At 45.3% G+C, this 25,807-nt stretch overlaps 1 protein-coding gene across 1 annotated transcript in view; it reads right to left on the bottom strand.

Moving 5' to 3' along the window:
• Positions 1-849: 849 nt before the first annotated feature.
• LOC143355003 (uncharacterized) overlaps positions 850-25,807 on the bottom strand; it is a 305,544-nt gene continuing 280,586 nt past the window's right edge. Inside the window, exons 4-5 of the mRNA XM_076789439.1 lie at positions 1,005-1,239; positions 850-946 (exon numbers count right to left, since the gene is read on the bottom strand). Coding sequence (XP_076645554.1) covers positions 850-946; positions 1,005-1,239 — 332 coding nt within the window. The remainder of the gene's footprint in view (positions 947-1,004; positions 1,240-25,807) is intronic.

Raw genomic sequence — 25,807 nt, 5'->3', positions numbered from 1 at the left:
TGGAATCTGATCAAATTGAATAAATCTACCACAGATTCACTAGTTTTTCATTTCGACAGTGGTTCGTTTAATCTTCGTTGAGTGTTTTAATTTATTCCGTCCTGAACGGTCGTGTTTATCATAATCGAATCAAATTTACATTCTGTTCGGGCCGTTTTAAAACGACCCTGCTAATTAATGATTAGTTCGTAGGAAATTAATAGGAGAGTCGGGGGAAAGTGCGGTTCCTTAAGAGGAGCCGTGACAAATTGACAACGATCAAATGAAATCTGGATGATGGATGGTTTTCTGCAGAGATGGAATTTCTCCTTTTTTTCTGCCAGCGTTCAGCCATTACGAAGCGCGTCTTCTCTGTGGGCTCAGACCACATGGACGGAGATTCGTCGGTGTATAAATAAGGGAATCGTATTACCATACTCGTTCCACGATTAAATGCAAGAGCTCCTAGTTAATGGTATTCGTAGTAACTCGACAGAATAAATACAGCCGCGGGAATCTACTCTCTCTCTTGGCGAGGTCGAAATAAATGAACCCTCGTTAAGTCAAACTAGATGGATCTTCGTTTACGTCATTGAACTTGCGTCATCTAAGGCTCCTGATTAAAATACAGCCAGGTTTCTCGGCGGCTCAAAGGAGACCGAAAATTGAAAACAGTCTGACAGAGGGGTCCGTTTGTTTATCGTCGAACACTCGCTGAATTCAGATTATGCAATTTGCGGCTAAGGATTGTTAACCCTTGACTCGGGAAATAATAATTGTCAGTCTCCAGTTTAACGTATGAGACAGCTTAGGAATGTTTGGAGGGTGATAGCTACACTAGATATACCAAAAGTTATCCTAGTATAATAACTACACTAAATTCGGATACTCGCACTTGTGTTCACCCATTTGATAATGCAGGTTAAGGGAGCGTCGTCGCGGCATGGACTGTGATGGGTGACCGCAACTGTAATTTTTCTCAGCAATTACCTCCCAACTCCCATGTCCTAAAAGGGTCTATTTACCTTAAAATCCCTTTAAGGGCGGTGTTTCCAAGTTCCATTTGCAATACTAAAATTGGGGTGTGCAATCCTGTGTCATAGAGATTGCAACCCCAATATTCCAAGGGGGTCTGTGAAGGGCTTCTAAGACTTATAGAAGAGAAAGGAGTACTCCAAAAGGGTTTCTTCGAATCAAAAGATATTCTAAGAGGGTCTTGGGAATACCACACAAGGGCTTGTTGTTGTATCTCCAATGACTCTGAGTACAGAAAACATTCCTAAAACTCTTAGGCAATGCAAAGCAACCTAGGGATTCCGAAGAACTTCGAATACAAAAATTTCTCAGAATTTTCTTGGTGGTAAGGGTCAGTATTCGAAAGGTCTAGGGAATGCAAAGGTTCGGTATTCCGAAAAAAATGCTGAAGGTACTCAGGAGGGAAGGAACTGCAAGTATCGGGAATACAAATAGCCAAAAATTGTAACGATTCTGAAAAACGATTGGCCACAAAATTCCGAATGCTACCAGGTGATATTGCAAAGATTATTCTGTATTTAGAAACCCTCTCGTTCAAGCAACCCAAAAGAAGAACGCACAACAGACGAATGAAGTCTTCTCCATTCTGGCAGGTGACAAATGATTGAACACTGCGCATGACGCATCCAACAAAAAAAAAAAAAAAAAAGAAAAAAGCGAGACTTATTTCCAGTGACGTGTTCGCAGTGACATTAGCATTATCGAGGAGAAAAGGAGGGTTGCAGACGGGGGTGTTAATGAATCTCCCATGGATGGGCATAACTTCCCGTGTAAAGAACGACGCGGCGGGAGAAAAGGACATTGTCATTCGGCTGGAGCCGATCAATGCCGCGAATATTACGGTTGCGGCACACGCACGACGGATGCGCGGGGATTAATTAACGAAGACTTTTCCTCGACGGGGCCGAGCAGAGAGATACACAGATCCAGGCAGAGCCCGCAACGCCGGAACCGGATGCGTCTGTCGTCAGTTATGTTTTTCTCCCCCTTGGGTATCATGGCTTGCGTATCTGACTTTGACCGTGACTCAGCTGGCCACTGCCCATTTAAACTGCGCGAAAGGGGAGCGGATAATATCGCGTGTCAGATCAGCCGGTGCATTTCGAAACGTTGAAATCCAGATTCATTAACGCGTGGCCAGCTCTCGCGCACCCCTCGGCCCCTCACTCTTTCCCTCTTTAATCTGCCGTTGCACGAAACTAATATCGTTATGTAGGTTGTTGTTTGCGGAATATTGTTCAGATTCGAATAATTACAGCATTAATGTTAATTAAACGGGCCCCGGGGCTAATTGATGCGTGTGTTGGCGCTGCCTCAAGCATCGCGCGCACCAATCTCACAATTTTGATGTTTCACTAACCTGATTAACTTTTTCATCGGCTGAATTCTCGGACCCTTATTACCCAGCAATGAAAACAATTCAACCGTTAACCGACATTGCACTTGCTATATCCAGTTGATCATCTTATACTTTATTTGTTGCTTGGAGTGCAGAGGGTTCGGTTTAAAATGTTGACGACGTGTTCGACGTTATAGTTTGATGTTGCATGGTTGGGTACGGGCCTCGTAAGGGTTGGACGTATGCACACGACAGATAAAAGTGATGGTTTCCGAAGCATTGAATTAGTAAGCGAACGTCGGAGCATCCCGAGCGCCACAATCTTGAGGTTGCGAGTATAATGCACGTTGGAGGGGAGCGAACAGGTTCGTAATGGCTCCCCGTAGAATATCCTTGCTTCAGGAAGATGCCTATCAATCGCGTCGTTTACGCGCGTCCGTATTCTACGCGCGATACTCCCCGAGGAAAGCGATACTCGCTGCTGTAACGCAATATCTCGCGGAATTGACATGGTAATATTTCCGCAAGAAGCGTTAACGACGCTACCGAGATTCCATCCGCCTCCCTACACGGTTGTAAATACATTTCTTTTGTTCGGGAACGATGTCTTAGCGTCCCCAAGGAAATCGGCACTGTACTCGAACCGCTCTGTCCCGAGTTCTACAACTTTCCGACCCGAGGACTTTCGAAAACAGGGCTTCGGAAATGCGGACAAAATAAATTCGCAGACGTCCCGAACAATTCGGAAAATCGAAATAGTGTCTCGAGTCTCTGACGTGGCCGCCCGGAATTGTTAAAAAAAAATATTAGCAGCACAAAACACAGTTTCAACGGAAGCACGTTGGTTACGTGCAAATGCTCCGAACGATTCTGAAAACCAAAATACAGTCCCTGATTTACCGACTTTGTAAAAGACTGAAAGACTGTATTGGCCGCATAAAGCACGGGGCAATTTCCGGAGAAACACGTTGAAGCAATTACTTTCGGCTTTCACACTTTCCCAAGGTGGCTGGGTAAAAATTTGAAAAGCTCGAACGATTAAAATTTCGAAGCGCCCCGCGATTTTCATTTAAAAATGAATAGTCCGGTTGCATTGTGAGGGCCGAGAAGATTAAGTTCTATTCGAAAGTCCCCGCGAATTTCGCCCGGCGATAATAAATCGCAGTGAAAGCATGCTCGCGCGAACGAAAAATAAAATGTAAAGAGCCCGGCGGAAAAACGCAAAGGCGACTCTGGTAGAGCGTGTTTCTGATTTCTATCATTTTCGTGACCCATGGCGTACATTTTTCAGCTAAATGTATATACACAGAGAAGAAAAATAGGGAGTCGAGGGGGACAGGGGAGGGGGGTAGGTGCATCGAAGGAAATTACAAGCCCAATGTACATAGTCACGGCGCGACTCGGCGCGCGGAGAGCTCCGGTGTGTACGTGTTCGCGATTTCGAATTCTTTATTCGACGCAATTACCTTTTTACGTGCGGATATCCGATGTTCACTGTACGCTTTGCATTCAAATCCACGTATACCATATTGGAGGCATTCGCGCGCGAACAAACCGCTTATTCCTTATTCCAGGAGCGAATATAAACTATTCACAAACGATAGGGCCGGAATATCGAAACTACTTATTGGATCTTTCGGCGCGAGTCCTCCTCGAATCAAATTCGCGATGTCTCCCCTAATAACCTCACAATCTCAAATCCGTTCCTACGATTCCACATCGCAAGTCCCGCAGATAGTACGCGATGCAAGTTGTAGCAAAGTTCACACTCTGGCACCGAATACACATGATTTTATTCTTCCTTCAATCTTTCGTCACTACGTATAAGAAGCCTTTATTATTATAATAATTTTATAATTTATAAAACTGAAAAGATATTAGAAGAATTTAATGGTACTGGTACGCTGTCTTCTTTAAAAGGATTAAAAGAGATTTATTTTCCATTTCTTAAAATTTATTTGGGCAACTGTTAGCGTTTCATCGAATTTAGTTTTGTGGAAAAATTTCTTCGACGTGTGCGTTTCGTCTGAAATCAAGCAAACATCTCATTGACGTTTTACTATTATCCTTAATTGAATAATTCAACTTTTATCTGGCGAATGATTGATACGGGGTTTCATGGAAATTGGTATGGAAAAATGTGGTTTCATCAGAATCAGAGTAAAAATATAAGAAGGGTATAAATATGCAGGGTGTTCTGATCGCTGAACAGACAAGGAACGTTTCGTTTATCCGTGTGCATTCTTGAAGGGGAATGCGCACAGATTCGGTATCAGCGAAACCCCTAATGGCCGGATGATTAAATATTAAATACTATGCTATCGGACACCCTGTGTACACAAGTTCTATTCCCGACCCTGTTCCAGCAGCACAGTTTCCCTCGGTTTCTATTTCCGTGAACGAAATGTTATCTTCGGTTACGCTGATGTTGGCAAGCGAGCCTCGTCTGTCTAAGGTGTCTTCGTCAGTTTAAATACGCAACCAGGGAAAATGGCGCGTCTATCAAGTTACTGGCGATAAAATAGGAACACCTGTAATAAGGGTTCAGACGGAGAAAGAATACTCGAGGCGAAGGGAGAAAGGGAGGAGAAGGTTGAAAGAGGAAGGAAAGAGACGGAGAGAGCAAGCGAGGAGAGAAACGCGACAAGGCTCTTGGTAATTGTCACTGTTGCTCCGCCATTTTCATCAGAAGCCGAGGGCAAAGCTTCCTGAAAGCTCTACAAATTGCGTAGCCCCGTGCGTTTCATTCGGGGGTGGGGTGGGCGACTATAAATTTTCATTATTTTATAGTCAACGCCTCGTTTATATCCGCAACAAGCGAGAGAGAACGGACACGCCGCGCGACGAACAAGGAGCGAGACACGATTCCGAAACAAAGAAGAAAACGGGAGACGAGCAAAGGAGACGGGGAACCGCCGTGGAAAGGGATGAGTACCGAGGCGGGGAAAATTGGGGAGACATGCCAAGTAGAATGTTAGGGGTGCCAGGGGGCGGGGAAAGCCTCAAAGCGAGTTATGTAGCCTCTAGTTTCCACCGTTCCTCACTTTTGTCACTTTCACTCGCCTTCGATCCACCACCTTCCTCCTCCTCCTCCTTCTACTCTCACGCTCCTCCTGAGAGATGCCTTTTAAATCGCCACTGTACCTTCCCGCTCTTAATTTCCCACCAGTCACCGTAACCTCTCCGAAAGAGTCGTCCCTTTCACGGCGAACCAGCTTCTGATCAGTCGATCATATTTTTATTCGCAGAAACGATAGAGAAAGCGCTGAGATCTGATCGTGTCAGATTGTTTTATTGTCAGCGGATGATTTATATTTTTTGGGGTGCGCGGCCCGGAGTAGCCCTCGGGATGATTATAGCACACCCTTTATATCGGTTCGCTTTTTTTTTGCGGCCGTTTTAAGGCCGATTTCTGTATTTTATGGTCAGACGTATAATTCTTTTACGTCGATTTTTAACGCAGCTGTAGATAAATTCGGCAAACATCGTAAAATATATTTTGTTCATAAAGGGATTATAGGTTTGTTTATAAATAAAACTGTATCGCGGCTCTCCTTTTTTCAAAGTTGCTGAGGTTAGTAAAAGCGACAGGATTAAATAGATCTTTTACAACTCGTTGTAACGTGAGCTGGGACACGGTCATTTCAATAATAGTAAAATACAAAACTCGAAACCTTTGTAGAACCTAAGAAACTAGGAGTGCGCAATACGGTGATTTTTCTATATATGTCGCCAAGGCCTGGTTGATAAACGTCGCGGAATTATCCCCACTATCGCGGGGTATACCCGGCCTCGGACGCCGAGGAGTGTAAACATAATACGGCTCAGGTACGTCTCGTGTTGTTGAGATATATCGAGAATTGTACTGTAATTGATGCAGAATTTTTCAAATGGAAAAATTGCCTACTGAAACATCCCCGACTGTTGAGGCAAGCTAAAAATTTGCTCCCACGGCAAGAATAAATAACAATCCCTAGGTTCAGCAGCGAGCGAGTATGTGTGCGGAGTCAAGGGTGCAAAGTTTGCAGTGGAGATCGCGACGTCCGATTCATTGACGGGCATTTTTAGCGGTCGTGCGGGGTTTCTGGTGACGTTGTCTTGGTCCGGAACGGGGCTGCATTAATAACGGAACGGCGGCGCGGCGGTGCAAAAATGGCGAGTGTAAAGCTTGGAAATATCGAGAGACCGGCCACCTAAATGGACGAACACGTAAAGGCCGTTGTTAATGCCGGCCTGCCGGCGATCGTAAAAACGAGATCGGTGGATCGTTATGGGTATAGCCGGCCGGCTGTACAATTTTTACGTCACTTCTTTATGCTCGCAAAAACTACGACGTCGGATAGTTACCGAACAAGCAGCAGAAGAGGCGAGGCGAGGCAAGGCGAGGCAAGGCGAGGCGGCCCCGGGATCGTTCCGGTGCACGCGTTTCCATAAACTCTGTTCGTTCGTACGGTCGCTCGGGTTAATACTTGATTATAGGGGAGGTATGGGGGAGGCCACGGTTACGTAGAGCTTCCCTGTGCTTCACTCGGCCCTTTGCTTCCGTTCCGAACAATCAAACTACCGCGTCTCAGATATTCGAGGCAGCTACGAAAAGCTAGATCGAGCTAACGGAGGCACACTCTCTCTCTCTCCCTCTCACTCTCTCTCCCTCTCCCTCTCTCTCAACGGGTGTTCTCTCTGCATCCTCCTGAATTCTTCCGTGGCCTCTCCGCTCCAGCCAATAATGAGATAACAGGTGGTTCAACTATCGGCGAACTATTCTCGTTACGTGTGATAATCTGTTTTCAAAGGTTCCGGGGATAGTGTGATTAATACGCAGCGGCGAACAATAGTAACTACCGCCCTTCTGGCGAATATGCTCCTCCAAGCAGTTGCCGGTCGACGGCCCTCGGCTTTGCTTTGCCGGTTCTTTCCAGACTAACAATTCTCCGCTGACTTTACCCTTTGATATGAAATCAGTTTCAACTCGATCCGCCCAGTAGTTCTTTCTTCTATGAATTTTTAAGGAGAACACTATTTGCTCTTTGTAATTTCGTGAGAACCAGATCTGCAATTAACCTGTGCGAATTGGGAAAGGATCTCCTTACCCTTTATTTTTATAATAATCTACTAGCTTCAATCTTCGGAATGAGGTAAAAATTAACTCGATCCGTTCAGTAGTTTTTTCTATACGAATTTTCGAAGGTGCCAGAACGTCCTTCGATCTTACCTCACCACGTCTCCGCAGAACCAACGAATAAAAATTATCGTATCAACCATAACTGATGATCTGAAGTTTGAATTATATTTTTTAACATATCTATAGATTGCACTCTCTCAAATAAGGGAAAATTGAACTCGATCCGTCCAGCAGATTTATCTGCATGAATTTTTGAAAAATGTAAGAACACCCTCCCGTTTTCATACTATCATACCTCCGAGGTACCAACGAGTAAAAATTAATGTACGCACCATAATCGACGATGTGAACTTTGAATTTTAGTTTTTGATATATCTATGGACTCGGTTCTTCGAACCGTGGTAAAAATGAAATCGATCCAAGGGGTAGTTTCTGCTCCAGAAATGTTTGAAGTTTATGAAGAAGGGCGTACTCGAAGCATTACCGATCGTAATCGAACAAGTCTATTAGCTATTCGCTGGCAGAGGCGGCACCGTGATAAAGTATCGAAGCAGAGGATGTCTCGCATGGTTAAGTAACCAGCACCTCCTTCGCAACATTCTTTCCTTCCTCCCTCTGTTCTTCTTCCTGGCTGGATACGCTCAGCTGCCGGTGTCGCGGGCAACTTCTCCACCCGAGGGAGTTCCCTTCCGCCTGATTTCGATTTTCGATGAAACTTTACCGTTCCACGGATCTCCCTTTGCCCTTTCTGTCCCTTGATCAATCGGCCGGCCGGGGCCACCGCCGAGACCCGGGGAATTTTCTTTGCTTGTTTACGAATTACCAGCCTTATTTCCATTCGTGTGTCCTCCTACCCTTCGGAAACTTCGTTTCGCCCTGCATGAGGGCGGTCTTCAACTTCTCTGGTACGATGTAACCTCTATTATCCGAACCTAAACTCCTGTTCCATCGGACAATCCTGTTTCCGTCCGGGGCGAAACGACAGTTTACCCGGACGAATTTAACCGTGTGATTCTGTTCCGTGCGCAACCATTTTCGAAGAGAATCGCTTCAGCCATTTCAAGCCCAGAATGGCAGAACGAATTGTTACGGTTACACTGCAAGATCTTTATGGGAAAGAAAAATTCTCTATAAAAATTGTTCCTCCTAGAATAGGGTTCGATTCAGATCCGTGTTTCGAAGCAGAGTCGCGAAAAGGTAACTTTCAGAGCAAGCGAACAGAAGAGAGAACTCTAGACCTCTTGCGCGTCGAGGCTAAAGGCCTGACAAAACAACTACCGCGTCTTTTTAAAAGGCGATTCAGGTAGATCGGGGCGCCACGTTTTCCCCGCAATGCGCAAGTGGATCGATCTCGGATCACATTTCTCGAACTGATGAGTTCGATCGTGGATTCAAGGTTCGTTGGGCGTATCGGTGTCGCCGTTGGTGTCTGTTTGGTTTCCGGCGATCGTTGTCGGAGAGGAGGAGGAAATACGGGGCCGTATTTCCGAGCAGCAACAAAGAGACCGATTGTTTCCCCGCGGCCGTTTAATTTTATCCGCACCTCGAGCTTCGGCGCGGTTATGTGGGTCAATCCTTGTCGAAGTAATCGCGAAAAGAGCGGAGGCTTGCGGATATTACATCGACCATGAGAGTGAGAGAGAGAGAGAGAGAGAGAGAGAGAGAGAGAGAGAGAGAGAGAGAGAAAGAGAGGAGGCACTTGAAAAGGCTTCCAACATCCACAGTGGCAAATTATACGAATGACGTTATCGCGAAGACGTAATTTGGTTCCATGCTAATAGGCTCCTCCTCCTTCCTCCGTATCCTCTTTTCTTTCCCGTCGCTCTGCCGTCTCTATCCGGCCCCTGGCTTCTCCCTGAATAATGCATAGGTTGAACTTGAGCGTGATAACGTAGCAAAAGCCTCAGAATGGAGCTCCTCTCGATTATTGACGAAGAAAGGAAGAACATCATTTCCCATTTAGTGCGATATTAAAAGGGATTCGGGTCGTTCTATTTTCCGTGTTCGAGCGTCGCGAACAGCCCGCGGAAGAACCGCCAGAAAACCGATGCCGAAAATTCACCGGTTGCCCACCTACGTGGCCTACACCTGTGTCGTTCATCGATTCCGAGATTCAACGCCGCGGGAGAGAAACGTTTATATTCGGCACGACTCTCTTTCTCTCTCACTCTCTCTCTGGAATTCGCTCCGAAACATTCCTTCCCATTTCATATTTTCCGGTGCAATTAGGGTTGCAGAATACCCCGCCGAAGGCACAGCAGGCTGCTTACTCATCCTCAAATCTCGGAAACAACGACCCACTTTTTAGCGGACACCGTCTACCGAACGAACTTGGTATATCATAAATCGAGCGACTGGTCGTTTGAAATTCCCTACAGACAATTCCAACTAGCTCTTGGCTGTTGGAGCACTATGGAGTGCCCTCGGGGCAAGTGACGTCAAGGTTGTATTATTGGACTGCAGATCTTTGTGCAAATTCGCATCGTTGTGCCTCGCTTCATAGAAATCAGAGGAGAGGCCAAGCTCCTCCATCCGCCAGATCTCTGTTGTCTACTGTTCATTTTTGTTCGTGTGCTCGAGCACTCTTCGCGCAGCGGATCCGAAATGACAAATCTATGCTAACGGCGGCAGCCCAATTAGCGAACCTCGCAGCCCCCGTCGCGGAATTTGTAAGCGGACCCAGAAGACCCGTTCGGAGAGGGAAGGATCGATGCTGGGAGGCTGGTATAGTGTTTCGAGGGGTCGATCGAACAACCGGTCAGGTTTTTAAAAAGTTTTAGTGGGAACTCGTGGGACGCGTCGCTTTCGTAATCCCCGAGATAGACGCGGCTCGGACGAAGATGGCGTCCGGTGGACGTTGAAGGTGTGGACAAAGAGAACGGGGTTGGTACGGGGGTGGCGGGTAAGGGACGGTGAACATCCGTTCGGAAAAATCGACGTGAAGGCAGAGAGAAAATCAGCGAGGGATATACACATGTCGGAATGTAATTTGTTGTCTGCGGAAGACAATCGAAGAATTGGTCCTGACGGAAGGACATCGGTTCGAACCGGGGATCTAGAGAGATACTCATGGAGCCAGTCGGCTAAGAGTACGGAGGATCTTCCCCGGCTGCGCCGGGGAAACAATTTCAATTGTTCCAAATGTAGCTTTGATGTTTTCCAAGGATACCTACGCATTCCTCTGGCCCGTGGACTCGCAATTCGTTTGAGGAACAGCGGAACTTCCCCTCCTCTTCCCCTCCTTTGCCCTTCTCTCCTGTTCCGACGTCATTCTTTCCGGCCAGAGGAGCATATGTACTGGTATTACCTTTCGAATTTCTTCGGCCTTTGTTTGCCCCTTAAAATCACAGGAAAACAGCGAGACACGAGCTTTTTAATTTTATTGTGTCCGAGCTCAAACAGATACGCCCCTGTTTTTCGTGGTGCGCGACTAGCCTTCCTCTTCTTCTTCTTCTTCTTCTTCTTCTTCTTCTTCTTCTTCCTCTTCTGTCAATTGATTCCGCTGGACGTCTGACTTTAAAGCAGTTCAAGGTACTTTCACGTGTGTGCCGCTCCATTATTAAAATTGTAGACAGTCTGTAAGCAGTCTACATCTTTCAGTGATCCGTCGAGATCACTTTGCGTAACTCAAATAATCGGAATCAATCTTGGGATTGAACAGAAAGAGGGGGACCATTTTCGGAGCATTATTCCTGATTCCCATTGCTTCATGCAAGTCGGATATATAGGACTAAACAATTATTTTAAGCGGCTAATATTCATATAAAAATTCAGAAGAGAACACTGTGCACTTTAGTAAAATTAAATTATATTGAAAGCAGGATGTAGGGGTGTCAAGCAATTATTTCAAGTGTTTAGTTATTGTAGGAAAATTTAGAATGGACCATGAATATTTCACAATTTTTTGGGGGCTGGTTGCACGGAGCAAAATAATTGAAGGAGGTCTGAAGGCAAGCTTCGCTTTATAATATTCGTGGGGGAGTATTTTCGCCGGTGCATCGGGCGGCCAGCGATAATATCATTCCACTCGGCAGCTGGAAAGGGCATTTTTTTATGGCGGCACATGTAAAATGCAAACTGCAGCTCTTAACGTTGCGCTACTTAGCGCTAGTCATTGTTGAAAGTCCTCTTCTGAGACTTTCCCTCTGAGCACACTTTGTTGCCGTTTTTCTTTCTCGTTCTTCGTACCTTCGAGACATTCCCGGAACGTCTGCTGCTGCGCGCCTTCTAACACGGCGGAATGAAAAATAGCCATTTCTTTTTAATACGTTTAACAAACAGTATACAGTCGTCCGCAAGAATGCTCTTACACAAGAGCGAAGTCTCTTTGATTCGGTTCTATTTGCCTTTTAATGTAAGTGCAATCCTTAATCCTTTGCCCTACGAGGTGTTTCACAGCTGATTAGAACTTTAAATAATTTCCTACGAGGAAAAGGTAATATTGATTCTGTTAACAGTCAAATATCGATGATAAACGTATAGAATTTTCTTTCAATTTATAACGAGTCCGAGATGGTTTTATTTGCTGGAATTAGCTGGAGCCATCGGAAAGTCAACGAAATTACGCTTTTACAGCGTGGGGGAAAAAAGATAGTGATTTTTACCTCTCCGGACTCGTAAGTTTTATGATCTGCTTAAAGAATTGCGGGAATAAGGAAGAGAAATTGTGAAGGATTATTTTATTCCGGTTGGTTTGCCGGTGAAGTTAGCAGGCGGATTTAAAATTGGGATTTATCAGGCGCCGCTGGTATTGTTGACTAGAATAGAGTCTCGTAGAAAAAGGATAAAGCTTCGGAGCCAATTTAGTGTAGGAACAAATCCGCATCGGTGTATTCTGCTGCGGTGCTGGATAAAATCTACCTCCTGGACGACTTTCGCCCATTCCGAGCTATTCTTCCGTAATTTCCTGGCTTGCTCGCGTTCGGTTTCGAGTTCTCACGGGCTCTCTCTCTCTCTCTCTCTCTCTCTCTCTCTCTCTCTCTCTCTCTCTCTCTCTCTCTTTCGCGAGCAACGCTTTTCCGATTGGTACCGAGAATCGCGAACGTGCAAGGAATATCGGCGATAATGCTATTACATTTTGAATTTAGTGGCCGCGGCTCCTCGACCTCTCTCGCAGCTCTCTCGCTTTGGCTTTACGCGCTTTGCATGAACGTTTAAGAACTTTGCAGACGCATAAAGAGTGTCGTTGAAGTATTGAAACGCCAAGGTGCGCAAGCCTCGCGCGGAAACCCGGTTCGCTTGCTTTTACACCGCAGCCCGTTCGCGACGGCCTCGATAAAATGCACTGCTCGAAATAATTAACGGGTCGGAAAATTAAACGAGTGGTCGTCCGATGAAACTATTAACAAGGGAACTTCGCTAACCCGAAAATTCCAGTTTTTTTCCACCCCCCCCCCCCCCCCCCCACCGAAGTTCGCCCTAGAAAACTCCGCGAAAATGTTTTTCGAATGGAACTCGAACTCTCCGGCGCTTGTTTTTTTATTCCGCCGAGAAAGTTTTAACAATTCGACGGTTGCGCAAAGGTCACCCAACTTTCCACAATTTTATTTCCACCTTGTCAAGATGCGAGAAATTGGAATTTTGCAATGCTCTCGGCCTGAACAGATGGAAAATAGTAACGACGATTTGCTGACGATTCATGCAGAGGATGAATTTTATCAACGGTGGCAAATGGCGTTAATTTTTGACGAAGGTACAACAATTTTATTTTACCAGGAGAGAGACACATACTTTCACTCCACGGAACAGCAAGAAAAAATTCATGACGGTTCTACTGTAGTCTGAATAAATTTTGCGGGAGAACATGTAGTAAAAGTTGAGGATATAGCAGAATTTTTGAAACCGTTGCAATTATTGTTGCATATCGTAAGTAAAATGTATCAGCTGGTAATAAATGAGGCTTGGCGGCGTACTCGTGGGGTCCACTGAATCAACCCGTGAACCGAACCGTCCCAGTTAGACGTTACGACGAAATTATACGCCTCTAAAATGAAACGAGGCAAGGAGTGGAGGCATCGGGTCCATATATTCTGTCTTACAAGAGCCCCGGGGTACCCCATTTGGTTACTTTAATTTGAGGGCTCCGATGACGATATTTCATTGCTCAGGCCCGGGAACAACAAATTCGGCCGTGGGTTATTAGTAACCGATGGTCGCCTGCCTCTCCGAGCGCATCCCCCTTCGCTGCGATTTCCACTTTGATCGTGTTCAACGCCCACACGCAGTCCTCCACCCTCGAAGATCGATATCGATCGTGTACTTCGACCCCTCCCCCCACGAATACACAAACAATCACTGAGGAAAAAGAACGAACCCTTCCCCAATAAAATCTCAATTTTATTCCACAAACTCAGCCCGCAACGAAACCAAGCCTGCATCACGAAATAATTTTTAGTGCAATTTAGGGAATGATTTTTATTTTAATTTTGCATACAGTTGCTTTACAAATACAAATCGGAAAACAATTCTCATTTGAATTCTTGCATCCATTTTTCTGATTTTTAATATAAAGTATAATTTGGGAAACAATTTTTGTCTTAATCCTTGTAGGTTTTTTTCTTGTGGCTAGCATGGAGCATAATTTGGAAAATAATATTTATTTGTTTCAATCCTTGCATCCATTTTTCTCATGTTCAATTTTTGAACACACCACAATTTTCACAAACAGATGAATTGGGCAAATATTTGTTGAAGCTTTCCATCAGAAATTTCATACAATTTGCTTGTTGGTTAAAATATTCCCTACAATAACAATAATGTTACTATACCAAAAACAACAATTGTAAAATGTAACAACAATAATTTGGTAACCGTGCGATATCAATTTGTAGAAGAAAATTCTATAAATGTATGCGGTCTGTGTGGAATGGTTCGCGGAGATGCCAGCAGGCCGGAGGATTTTTCGTCGCAACTATAATAAATTAGAGTGCATGGGTGGCCTGGACGTAGCCTAGCATAGTTCCACACACCTCCGCACGGGGCCCTTGTTCATCCGGGCTCCACACTCTATTCAGGATACCGGACGCTGACCGATAGAAAAACAATTTTATTGCAACCAGGAAGAATTCCGTCTCGAGGAATCGAGTCTCACCCACGACCCAGGTTATTCGGTGTCTCGGAAAAAATTAATAAACACCGTGTCGCCTAGGGGACGGCCGCCCGAACAATGTCGCCTTGGAATGCTTCCATCGAGTCTCGATGTTTCCTTTGACTTTATGGACTGCGGCTCGAGCTCCGTGAAACTGATACAATACGTGCAACCACGGCATGTAAATCTGGCTTTGCGGTATCTGCGGAAAATCTGCACGCACAATCAACTTTCAAAACTAATTTAACCAACTTTCGTTACGGATTAAATATTAAAGGGACGATTTAACTGTGGAACTGTGTCGAAATTACACAAGCAAAAATTACAGCGAAAGTAAACACGACAGAATTCGAAAGAATATTATTAACACTTTACATTAACATCTCGTACAATATTTAAATGATTAGCAATTTACTACAAATTTTATTTAATACAAACAAATTTAAGAATGAAGACAATATTTTGAATAATGTAAGGGTTCATTTTAATTAAAATTGCATCTCACAAGTGTTCGAATATTTTTGTGGAAAATACGCAAAGGTCTTCCAATCATCGTTGCTGTGCAAAAATAATTTTACATTGCTTTTTTCAGTATAATTAGCGATTAAATTGGAGAATATGTTTGCCAGTGAAATACATATTTTCTGCGTCGAGGGTTGTGTTCAAACAGGAACGACCAGTTTGCAAAGCTTCATTAAAATATTTTTCTTGGCATATTCCCTGTATTCCCGTGGGATTTAAATGTATGATATTTTTATTCTGGTAATAAACATTTGGAGATTCATTCGGAACAGAATTTGTAAAATATAGGAATGTTATTAAAATTTGATCTCGATGCATAGAGAGAACATAGGTATACAGGTAGACGTGTATTTTCTTTTTATTTTAAATTTCGAACGACAAGAAAGTAGCAATCACTGTAGGATAAATCGTGTTGCAAAGAGCAAAATGCAAGAGGAGGCTGGTTCTTTTGGGTGCTGATAGTTGTAGCAGGGTGTAAGACATTGGATGAGGGGCAAGAAAAGCAGCAGGAGATCCGTAGATCTCGTGGTGGACTAATCAAACGTTGGCGTACCACCCCATTAGCAGCTGTACCTTGGGGGGTGCACGCAACCCGGGCTTCGCCCCCACACGAGGAGCCAGCCCGAGCTCCCGGCAATTATAAATCGTCCATTAATTAGTGTTGCTCCCGACAACCTGCTCCGTCGTTTTATTCGAACCGCCGATCGAGGACGTAAGTTATTTGCCGAGTTCGGTTTCCAGTTGTTTTTCTCCAGTCAGGGATTTCTTTCCAGATTGTTTACCACCGAACCGACTAACATAAAAAGATTATGCGACAATTCCAGCAAAATTAATGTTTACATAAATTCTTCAGTTGAACGTCCAACCAGTACCAAGTCGAAATTAAAATAAAATTGATTTTTCGCTCGAGTTTCGTTGATCTGTAAAGAATTGATTGTTTGCTGGAAATGCTATGGTGTCCATTGCGAGATAAATTGGCGCGGTCGATCGATGCGAGCTGTCGATGATGACGTAGGATAGACGGATTTGCGATTATGCCGAAAATTCCCTAGCCAGAGCCCTTGAGACGACACGGCCAAGATTATTCTGTCTTCGAGTAAACGCGTAGTCGACGAAGGGTTACTCGTATTTAATTAAACTGTTACTTCGCATTGATTGCCAAACTTGGGCCTGGAGCCGCAGTGGAGAAGATTATCGAAGTTCTGCGAGCTCCCACTTCGGCCATATCGGCAGGCTGCTAAGCAATTTTGCGAACTTGCTGGCGTGCGATAGTGACGACAGCTACAGCTTTTTATACTTTATTGTACGCCACTGGAACAACTCTGCCGATTTTTCTCGTTGTTCGTGAAAACACTAACTAATACATACGAATATTCTGCACTGTCTACACATTTCTAAAATGGTGTACCTTGCGCGCAATTTTTATCTTAGAAATAAGAAATATTAAACTATATTTTTCAAACGTTCGTAAAATCATTGAAAATTTGTTTTCATACTGAATCTTCTACTGTGAAGTTAGGCCTTCCATTCAAAGTGCAATAAAACAGGCAAAAAAAAATCGCAAATTAAATTTTTTTATATCGTTGTAAAGAGCAAGCTCCCACCCTTAAATTGGTGTAAGATTCAATCAGGAAAAAAATTTTTTACTGATTTCACAAACGTTTGAATTCGTAGATATTTCGAGAGAAAACATACCTTCAGTTTTCCAACTACTATAGCGTGGAAACAGATCTCAGGAAAAAATGAATGACCCTGTGTAAGAGTAGAGGCTTCAAGCTTTAAAATGAGTCTAAGTTTAGCATTGTACGATCTTTTTTCACGAAGTTACAACATTTCAAATATCGACAGTTTTTTCGAAATTCGGAGATTGATGTTCAAATATTTTTTTCGAAGCCGTTCTATTTGTTATTGCAATATCACGCTCGTTGGACATTTTTAATTGTTTCGGTGGAGAGGGGTGGGGGGTGGATCATCGAATGCACAGATACTGTCACCGCGCGCATAACGAGTTGCGTGTAGTTCCAGGATAATCTAAGTTTGCGTCATGATCTTGACAGGAATCTAACAAGCAGTTCGTAAGCGGTTCAAAGGTGCTCTTAACTCGTGTGTCTACGAGAAAGTAGGCTAATCTATATATCCGGTTAATCCGATTACCTTGATACGGTATAGTTTATTGAAAGTGGAACGTGGATAATTTATCGAGCGGCTGTCAAACAAAATCGTGGCTGAACTTATGTAAAACATCGGTGTGTTTCTGCTGCGGATGCCGCGGTAAATCTGTTCACGCTAAATCCGTTATTTATGCTTCTCTTAATATCGCTACGAACAGTTCTCATTCAATTTTCAATATCCCGTTTCGGCCATCGTTTGTTCAAGCTAATTTAAGCTTTGCGGGTCTCGCACTTTCCACTCACGCCGACTATAAATATTTATGGCCGAGCAAGTACCATTTTAATACTTATAAGAAGCAGGAGATTTTGACAGGACGATAGGTTTAGACATTTGCCGTGAATGATAGTTATTTCAGTCACGACTTGAAATACCAGAATTTATATTTGTTGCTCTGTTGGGATGTTTCATCTCTGACTGGCAAAAATTATGTGGTCGAGAGGGACCATTGTCGATCCTGCAAGTGTTATGTAATTTTTAATGTCCCGTTTTGTAGTTGCATTTACGGGGGTCGTTAAATACCGGGCAATTAAAACTTTCTAGGACAGGCAGTTTCAGCTCTCAGGCGAAGTATAAATATTTATAGCTCAATAACTCCTGATACTCTTAAGAAACAATTTACGAAGTGCTGAAAGTGTTTAGACGTTCTCGCTGGTCGATTTAGACATTCTACGCAATTTAGACTCCGGTAACATTCAGCTTTAGATTAAACGGAAATAACACGAGCAACTCTTTCGCTTATGCGCAGGCGTATTTTCGAAGTTGGCTTCGCGTTTGACGCGTTAGTGTGCAAGGAGGCTACAGAAATAATTGCTGCAATAAATGTTAAGGGTACCGAAGTGGCAGGCAACGAGTCAAGAGCGCGTATTAATCCCTAAAATGTAGAGTCCTTATTCGGAGGGCTCGAGTTCCAACTGGCACGAATTTCCGCGGTGGTCATGCGAGCGTTAACAAAGTAATTCATGGGATCTGGCGAAAAGTTTCGAAGGAATCCATCGTTATCACGTCATTGGTGACTCGAAAGGGTTGAAGGAGCATCGCGCAGACCGGCTCCCGGCCCGTAGCTCACCGCAGGAAGATTAAATTGCGTGCAGCAGCCGAAGTTTAGGCTTGGCTGGGAATTCTGACAAGAAGGTGGTGAGTTGCGTGTAGGCGTTCGAGAAGCCGGCCGTAGCACGATCGTCTCGGGAGAAGAACTTCCGTGGCGTCCCTCGATGAAACCCGAAGACGAACGGCTTCGAGAGAGGAGAGAGGAGTGAGAGAGAGAGAGAGGGGGGGGGGGTGTATCCTGTCGATCGTGCGGGGGCGCGCGCGAGACCGAGCAACCGAGTGAGAGGGAGTTTCATTTAAGTTAGAAATTGCTTCTTCCGCAGCGATGATGGGCCGCAAATTGGGCGCGAAACAGAACGCGAACGAGAAGAACCGAAGAGTGTGCGCACCCTGGACGAGGGGGAGAGCGGGGGGCCCCGTTAAACAACCCCCTCGTTTCGTAACGAGATACCGTATAATATATTGATTTTTCTTCAACATTCGATTCCGTGATGACGGAAGCGGGAAACCGGGGTGCGACGAGCAATAGTCACGATGGTGGTCGGATATTGGAACCTCTGCTGGAACTGTGTCTTCGATCATGGCAACTGCTCCTGAAAAGGGTCGTTTTGTTCTGCAACCTTCGATCTCAATCCTGAGAATTTTCATTTTATTTTAATTCGAGGCCTCAGAACTTCGAAAATTCCAAGAACAGAACGACAACACGGACCACAAGGGTTCCAAGGGTTAATACTTACCCTTACAAGGGTTGAAAGGGGGGTACATAGTATGGATTGAAAATTCGTAGGTAAATTCAAAGATTGCTATTGCAGGAAAGGGATGAGTTTCATCTCACGTCGAAAAGTGTCGACAGTGTTGCTTTCGTCGAAAGTGTTGCTTGTCGATAAAGGGACAAGTCTACAGACAGATAAGGGTGTGGAACGTCTGTTAACAAAGCATTGGGGGTCAAAGTTGAAACACAGCGTCGATTGTAACAAAGATTTCAACGAAGGGTGGTCCCTCGTTAATTTTGAGCGGGCGAAGACGAAATTCGATAGCCCTGGTTGTTCGCCCTTTTAACGCGGCAGACAACAAAGCTCTCTTTTTTCTTGGCGTCTGAAACATAAATCAGCAACTCCTTAGGTGTAACGAACTGCACCCATCGACAAAGGATCCACGGATATCGTTAACAGGTTGTATCGAATAGATACGGGAACAGAAGGGAGACAATGGGGCAGATCCCTTTACCTACTCTGCTCAAAAGTGTCCTCAACACGCTAGGCACCCTTCGTAATTATTCCTATCATCACGAAATCTCGGTTTACGCCCTACACAATCTTCATCCACTTAGCACACTCCCACAAATCTACCGTTCAAATAATTTTTAAAGATGTATTGAGATGCGATAAACTTCTCACACCTTCGATATAAATATATTAAACACTTGAGAAATTCGTTCTCGGCGATTGTTTCTCGGAGAAAACAATTGTGTGCAGTAAAAGCGGCAGGGGAGGGGAATGTGAATGGGGTGTCTGAGGACGGTATTTTGTTGAGATAAAGAGCCCCGTGAATTTGGTTTCCGTGATCCCAGGGGTTAATCATCGGCGCCTTGAACACTTTCATCATCTTGCGCGCCGAGCGGATTCGGATTTTCTGGGGTGTATGGTCGTCAGGCGTGACGAATTCCTCGATCTCGCTGCGTGGAACTGTGGCCCACGCTAATGAGACGGAAGTAATCCCCCACCCCTTTCGGATATTCATTCGTCCTGGTTGAAAGCTCTCCGGGGTCGGTCATGGTTCCGGCGCAGGAATGGATTTCCCCGCGAAATTCCGGTCGTGCGCTCTAATCCACGTCGTTTCCGACCTTCGACGCTCCAACACCGAGGAACGCCGGGACTTTATCAAGGAACGCACACCTTCACCGGTTCAGCTGCCTCTTTACGAATTATCGTCTCGTAGATAATTAATCTCCCCCTTTCCGCTGTATTGCTTTCTTCTCTTTGAACGGGATGTTTCTTCTTCTGCGCGGCTTCCTGTCTCTTCCGCCCACGAAATGGCTGCTGCGCTGAGAAATTATCTATCCCGCAGCAACTTTCGAAAATATCGAGCTTCCACTCTGGCCGAGCCAATTGCAGCTGTTCACTTGATGCATCGAGCACATTTTTAAGGGAATATTTCCTTGCTAGTGTTCACGGTACTCTGTTGCTTCTGCCTTCAATCTGATCATTATTTCACTAAAGTAGAGGCTGTGAAGAATGTTTCATCCGAGTGAAACGAAAGTAGGAATACAAAATAAGATTTTGAGACCTGTTGCATTTTTAATACTTGTTCGAATAAATAATGTGACAGCGAATTAAATGTTTCAAGACGTCTTGCAATTTCAACGAGCACATCAATTACCAATCACATTTTTTGGTGGAATATTAAAGTCGAAAACTGACCTGGAGCAAGTTCGAAGGGCCCGAAAATCTTATATTTTTATATTATTATAGAATTGTCCCGACTGATTTTGCAATTCATGCGCCCGCGGGGGAGGGGGGGGGGGTGGTAGAATCCTCGGTCGCCGTGGAGAGGAGTCAGAAATTTATGTTCGAATTCTCGGGAGAAAAATTTGTATTTGGCCAGCCCGGAGACACCTACCATTCATTTTCCCGGCGTTTTCTTTGTCTGGGAAAAGAACAGACAAACTGGTACCGTTCTATCCCCATCTACACATTCCGCATTTCAGCCACCCTCTTCAGCTGCCTCGAATTCCACGAGTACACTGCACCGCGAAGTTCTCTTTTCTCGAGCCGCCATTATACGTTACATACCAGTCGCTCACATATCGTAGACTATTAGCGAATAGTTTCTGTCAAAACTTGGCCGCGACCGACCCAGGAGAAAACGATCCTATTGGTATTCGCGGGAACACCGTGTCGAAAACTTGACCATTAAAAACATTTCGCCGGAACCCCCATCGATAATTCCCGGTAAACTATGGGTCCCCGGAACTTCGCGCGAGAATCCTGGGCTGCTGATTCACCGCGAGAAATTTACTTTGAAGTGAACGGGAATCGAATTTTATTCTCTCCCGGTAAATAAACTTCGACTTCTCCGGTCCGGCGTTATTAAATAAGTTGTTCCGACTTTTTGAGAATTTTTTGGGCTCTGGTGTGGCGCTCAACGCGATAAATACTGATCACAGAATTTAATTTTATACGAGTTCATTCGATTCTTTCGTTGAAATCTTCGTCCGACTGGTTCCCGTGCGCGAAGGGGTTGAAATTGGTGGAATGGAGATAATAATATTTAGTATCTCATCGTTTGATATGGAGGGCATCGCGTGGGGGATCGTTCTGTTCCGGGAGGCCGCCGCGTCGGTGTGAAAATGATCGAGCCTGTCGATTGCGGGGGCCTTAATGGAGATGAGAATTGCAGCACACTGCGTGCCGTAATGGGGGATCCTTGGCAAAGTAGGCTCGGCGAATCGATGTTTTATTTTAACGAACTAAATTGAGTCGAGCCCTCGAGAGCCGAGCTCGCGAGGCCCGGTCCTCGAACACAATGATCGATACACGCTTCGGATACGTTAATTCGCGCGATGGCAGGGATTATTCGAGCGCGTTCCCGCGTCGACAACGGGCTAAACGAATACTTCAAGTTCTGTAACTGGACTTTGTAATTGCACAATCTGTGATACACGGGGCCGCGGGACGTATTAGTTGAATGGTGAGCGTGGATAGTACATCTAGTAATTTCACACCCGCTGGTGAAGGTACGTGTAGAAATTAGATACCCATTGATGATAGCGCATGTAGTAATTATACGCACGCCAATGATATTGGGTGTGGTAATTACATACCTTACAATAACGGTACAAGCCGTAATCTACATGGTCTTTGCTGGGCTCGAGTAGTTGCCATGGATAACGCTACCTCCACCCCCTACCCCCTACCCCTTTTCCCGTTAATTTCTATTTATTATACACACCCGTAAGCAGACATTACAACAATTTTTCCGAGCGTCGCCATTTAGACCACCGACAACCGCTGGAAACACCCGGTACCGTTTCCAATTCGATTGCTATGGCTGCCTACCGTTCCCCAACTCTGCTCGAACACTATAATTCAAATAATTAATTTCTACCACTGCAAGCTGGTGCACGAAAGTTAAAATATAATTTGGATCTGAAAAATATTATAACACCGAATTCGTGTGAAAAAGCAAGTGCTAACGACAGCTCGAAAACAGAATTTTTCGAACCACTCTATTACTAATAAATACGGCACAAAAATGTGGCATTAAATTAAAGTAAAAAAAAAAAACAGACTTTGTAGATTCCACGAGAGTTCAAAACCGGATTTCTCCAGAACCCACCGTCACCTGTGGTCCAATCAAGATACAGAGTTTCAACTTCACGGACAGAGGTTCAATAATCTTGTGGGCCTCGATTAAGCGATAAAACCTGAGCAAGAGATTTGATCACCGGATAAACGCCACATCAAATACGCCTGCTATAAATTTCGGACCGTTTACGGACCGTTTACGCATTCCGGGAAACAAATGTACGTCTCCGGGTAGCTCGCATAATGTCGTCGTGCGAGCGAGCATCTCCGGGCATCGATGAGTATCGTCTGACGGAGGATGCAGATGTGATCCGTCGTTCGCGGAGCCGCTAACAACGCAATTTCCGCGGCGCGGACCGCGTTAAAAGCCGGGGCCCCGGGTTGTTGTTCGGTCCATTTTAAGAAATTATCCCGACCGTCGACTGAATTACGGCGCGGACTCGGCTGGGAGACCGCGTGCCACTCGCAACCGGCTCCGGTGAAATCTATTAAGGCGGCGCATCTTGCTCCTGTTTATGTCTGGCCGCGCGGTAGCATCAGAGGAGGGCAGGATATTAGCGTGGATGCACGCTAATGGCTCGTATTGCGAGCAAAGCGTTTAACTGTGATCGTTTATTTCCGAGATAGTATCTCCGGGCCCTGTTCCACGTCCGCCCCGAACGAAAGGAGACATAACGTCACGGTGATATATCCCCGTGGAATCTTTTCCGCGAGATGAGCATCTAAATGGAAATGTTCCCCGTGTCGCGGAGAATGGATCGCGCGACGAGCCCGCTAAAATGACGTCGATGTTGCCGGTGACAAACCCCCGTTCTCCCTCGTCTTACCCGCACCCCCATAGACCGGAAAAAAAATGCGGTCCCGATATCCCCCATCCATTGACCGTAATGGGAAACAGCCTGCTCTTAAATGTCGAATATCGTCCCCAAAACATTTCCACAAAAACTTAGGAGGTTCGAATTGATCGCAGTGGATCGACCCTTTCGCACTCTAAAAATCCTCATACGTTGGGTCGATTAGATCCAGAGATCCATAAGTAAGATTTTCAACGATTTTACTATAAAAGGGAGGAGTTTCTGAAAAAATAATTCCAAGAGTTGAGATACTCTTACCCACCACAACTCACAAATTCATGACAGCAAGTGGACGTCCATTAGCTCGCGAAACCGGTACATGCCTCCGTAGAAAATCGCATGCGGCGCAACCTCACCCTCACCCCCACCGGAAAAAATGCGGTCTCGACATTTTCCCCGTCTATTGACCATAATGCGAAACAGGCGAGCTCATGGTAGGCATTCGAACCGTTCTCCCGATACTCCATTAAGATTTCAGCTGAATCAGAATGACTCTGGGGCCCCAGGAAAATAAAGACTCCATTCGCGGATTTCGAGGTTCGCGAGCGTGACGAAACGATGACACACCATCGTCCCCCTCTATCGAACATATGATTCTCCTGTTTCGTGCTTTAGCAATATAACGTTCTCTCTCACTCTCCCTCCCGCTCTCTCTCTCTCTCTATCTCTCTCTGTCCCCGCAACACGCATCCTGTTTCGGCCATTGTGCGACAGAACGGGGGCCACACGCATAAATCGACAATTACGCCCGCTGGATTAGCATCACACTGGAAACCAACGAGTCATTTCGCGAGGGGCGCCGTTCCGGGCGCGGCGGACCGACGCGGATTAATAATAACGTCTTCGATCATTTTCCGGGGCCGACGAGCCCGACCAATGACTCCTTCGGTTGATGGATGATCGCCGTCGCGACCTTTTGTCTTGATTACCCTGTAAACATCGGGGTGGAAACGTCCGACGAAATGAATTGCAGAGTCTATCTTTGAAGTTTCGCGAAGATTAGATTGTGCGTGACTTCGATTGAGCTTATAGTGATGCCTGCGGGAAGCATCAGCCTTCACCACCACTTGGCTAACGGGACGCGTTCCAATATTTTAAATTTACGATTATTGAAAAATGGCGATAAATTCACGCTTATTCTTTTTATAAAATACTGTAAAATAGTCACATTTAGAGCTCGGTAAAGCTAGCCTTCCCCCGTTAAAGACTTCCTAAAAGACTTAATATTTTCTACAAGCGACCTTTAACGAAAGCGGTTCGAGTCAAGTTCAGCAACGGCGAGAAAAAAATGAGCAAAAACGAAGATGGACATTCGAGGTTTCGCAGAAGAAATTCGGAGAGAACGTTGCCTCTCGCTTTCCAGCCAAATTACGGGCGTCGCAGGAAACGAAGGAACATCGCCGGCGGAAAGGGACGATTAAACATCTCGTGGGCACGTTATCGAAAAGATAACGCGGCGGAGCATTGTCCGGGCAATCGATCTTCGTTAAAAGCGGCTCGGGTTCTTCCCGGCGCGGCGGACTGTTCCGTTTTATCTTTCTTCTGGTTTCTCGCCGCGGGCGGAGTTGTCGCGTAAGTTTACCGTTAAATGGCTCGATTGACTCGTCCTGTGTCGGGCCAAGGTGATAAATACCTATCAGAGGCGGCAAGTGTCCAGCCAGCCGCGTACACGGTAAGGACTCATACTCGTCGCGAGGACGAGACGGTTTCCAGGTGGTGCCTTCGCTAGAAGTTGGCACAGGTTGGGGTGGACAGGTCCGAGGTACGTTGGTGTATACCTTCGCAGGCGATACGTCATCCGTGACAAGCCGGTGTGCCGATAACCTCCATCTCCGACAAACCCCCCGTGTGTGGCCTCACACCTCATCGCGGCGAGGGCCATCCATCATGTTTGAGTAATGTAGGGACACGATTCCATGATATTGCGAATGACTGATTCCACTGTGCGAAACGTTCCTCCACGCTTTGATACGATTATTATCGAAGAAGTTGTGCCTTCGTTAACCGGGACCGTATATCGATCCCTGTCTTTCGCTCTGATTCGTCACACCTCACCTGGGATACGCCCTTCGACGCTGCACCCGGTGCATTGTGCATCGGCTCGGAGAACTGAACATTTTTTCTGATCTGAATTCCTATTTATTTTTAGATCTGAATGCACCTATCATAAAGTAACGCCATTCGTCTTTAATTCAAGCCTTCGAACGTTCAGAAATTTCTACGAAAACACATTGTAGAATTCTTTTAAAGAATCCCCTTAAATTAGGGCTAACGTTGATCGACCGAGATTTATCGATTTTCCAACGTGACTACGAATTTTCCAATAAACCTAAGTGGATCTAT

Source organism: Halictus rubicundus, chromosome 6, assembly GCF_050948215.1.
Source record: "Halictus rubicundus isolate RS-2024b chromosome 6, iyHalRubi1_principal, whole genome shotgun sequence".
Taxonomy (NCBI): Eukaryota; Metazoa; Arthropoda; class Insecta; order Hymenoptera; family Halictidae; genus Halictus; species Halictus rubicundus.
This window is presented reverse-complemented; position numbering and strand designations above follow the sequence as displayed.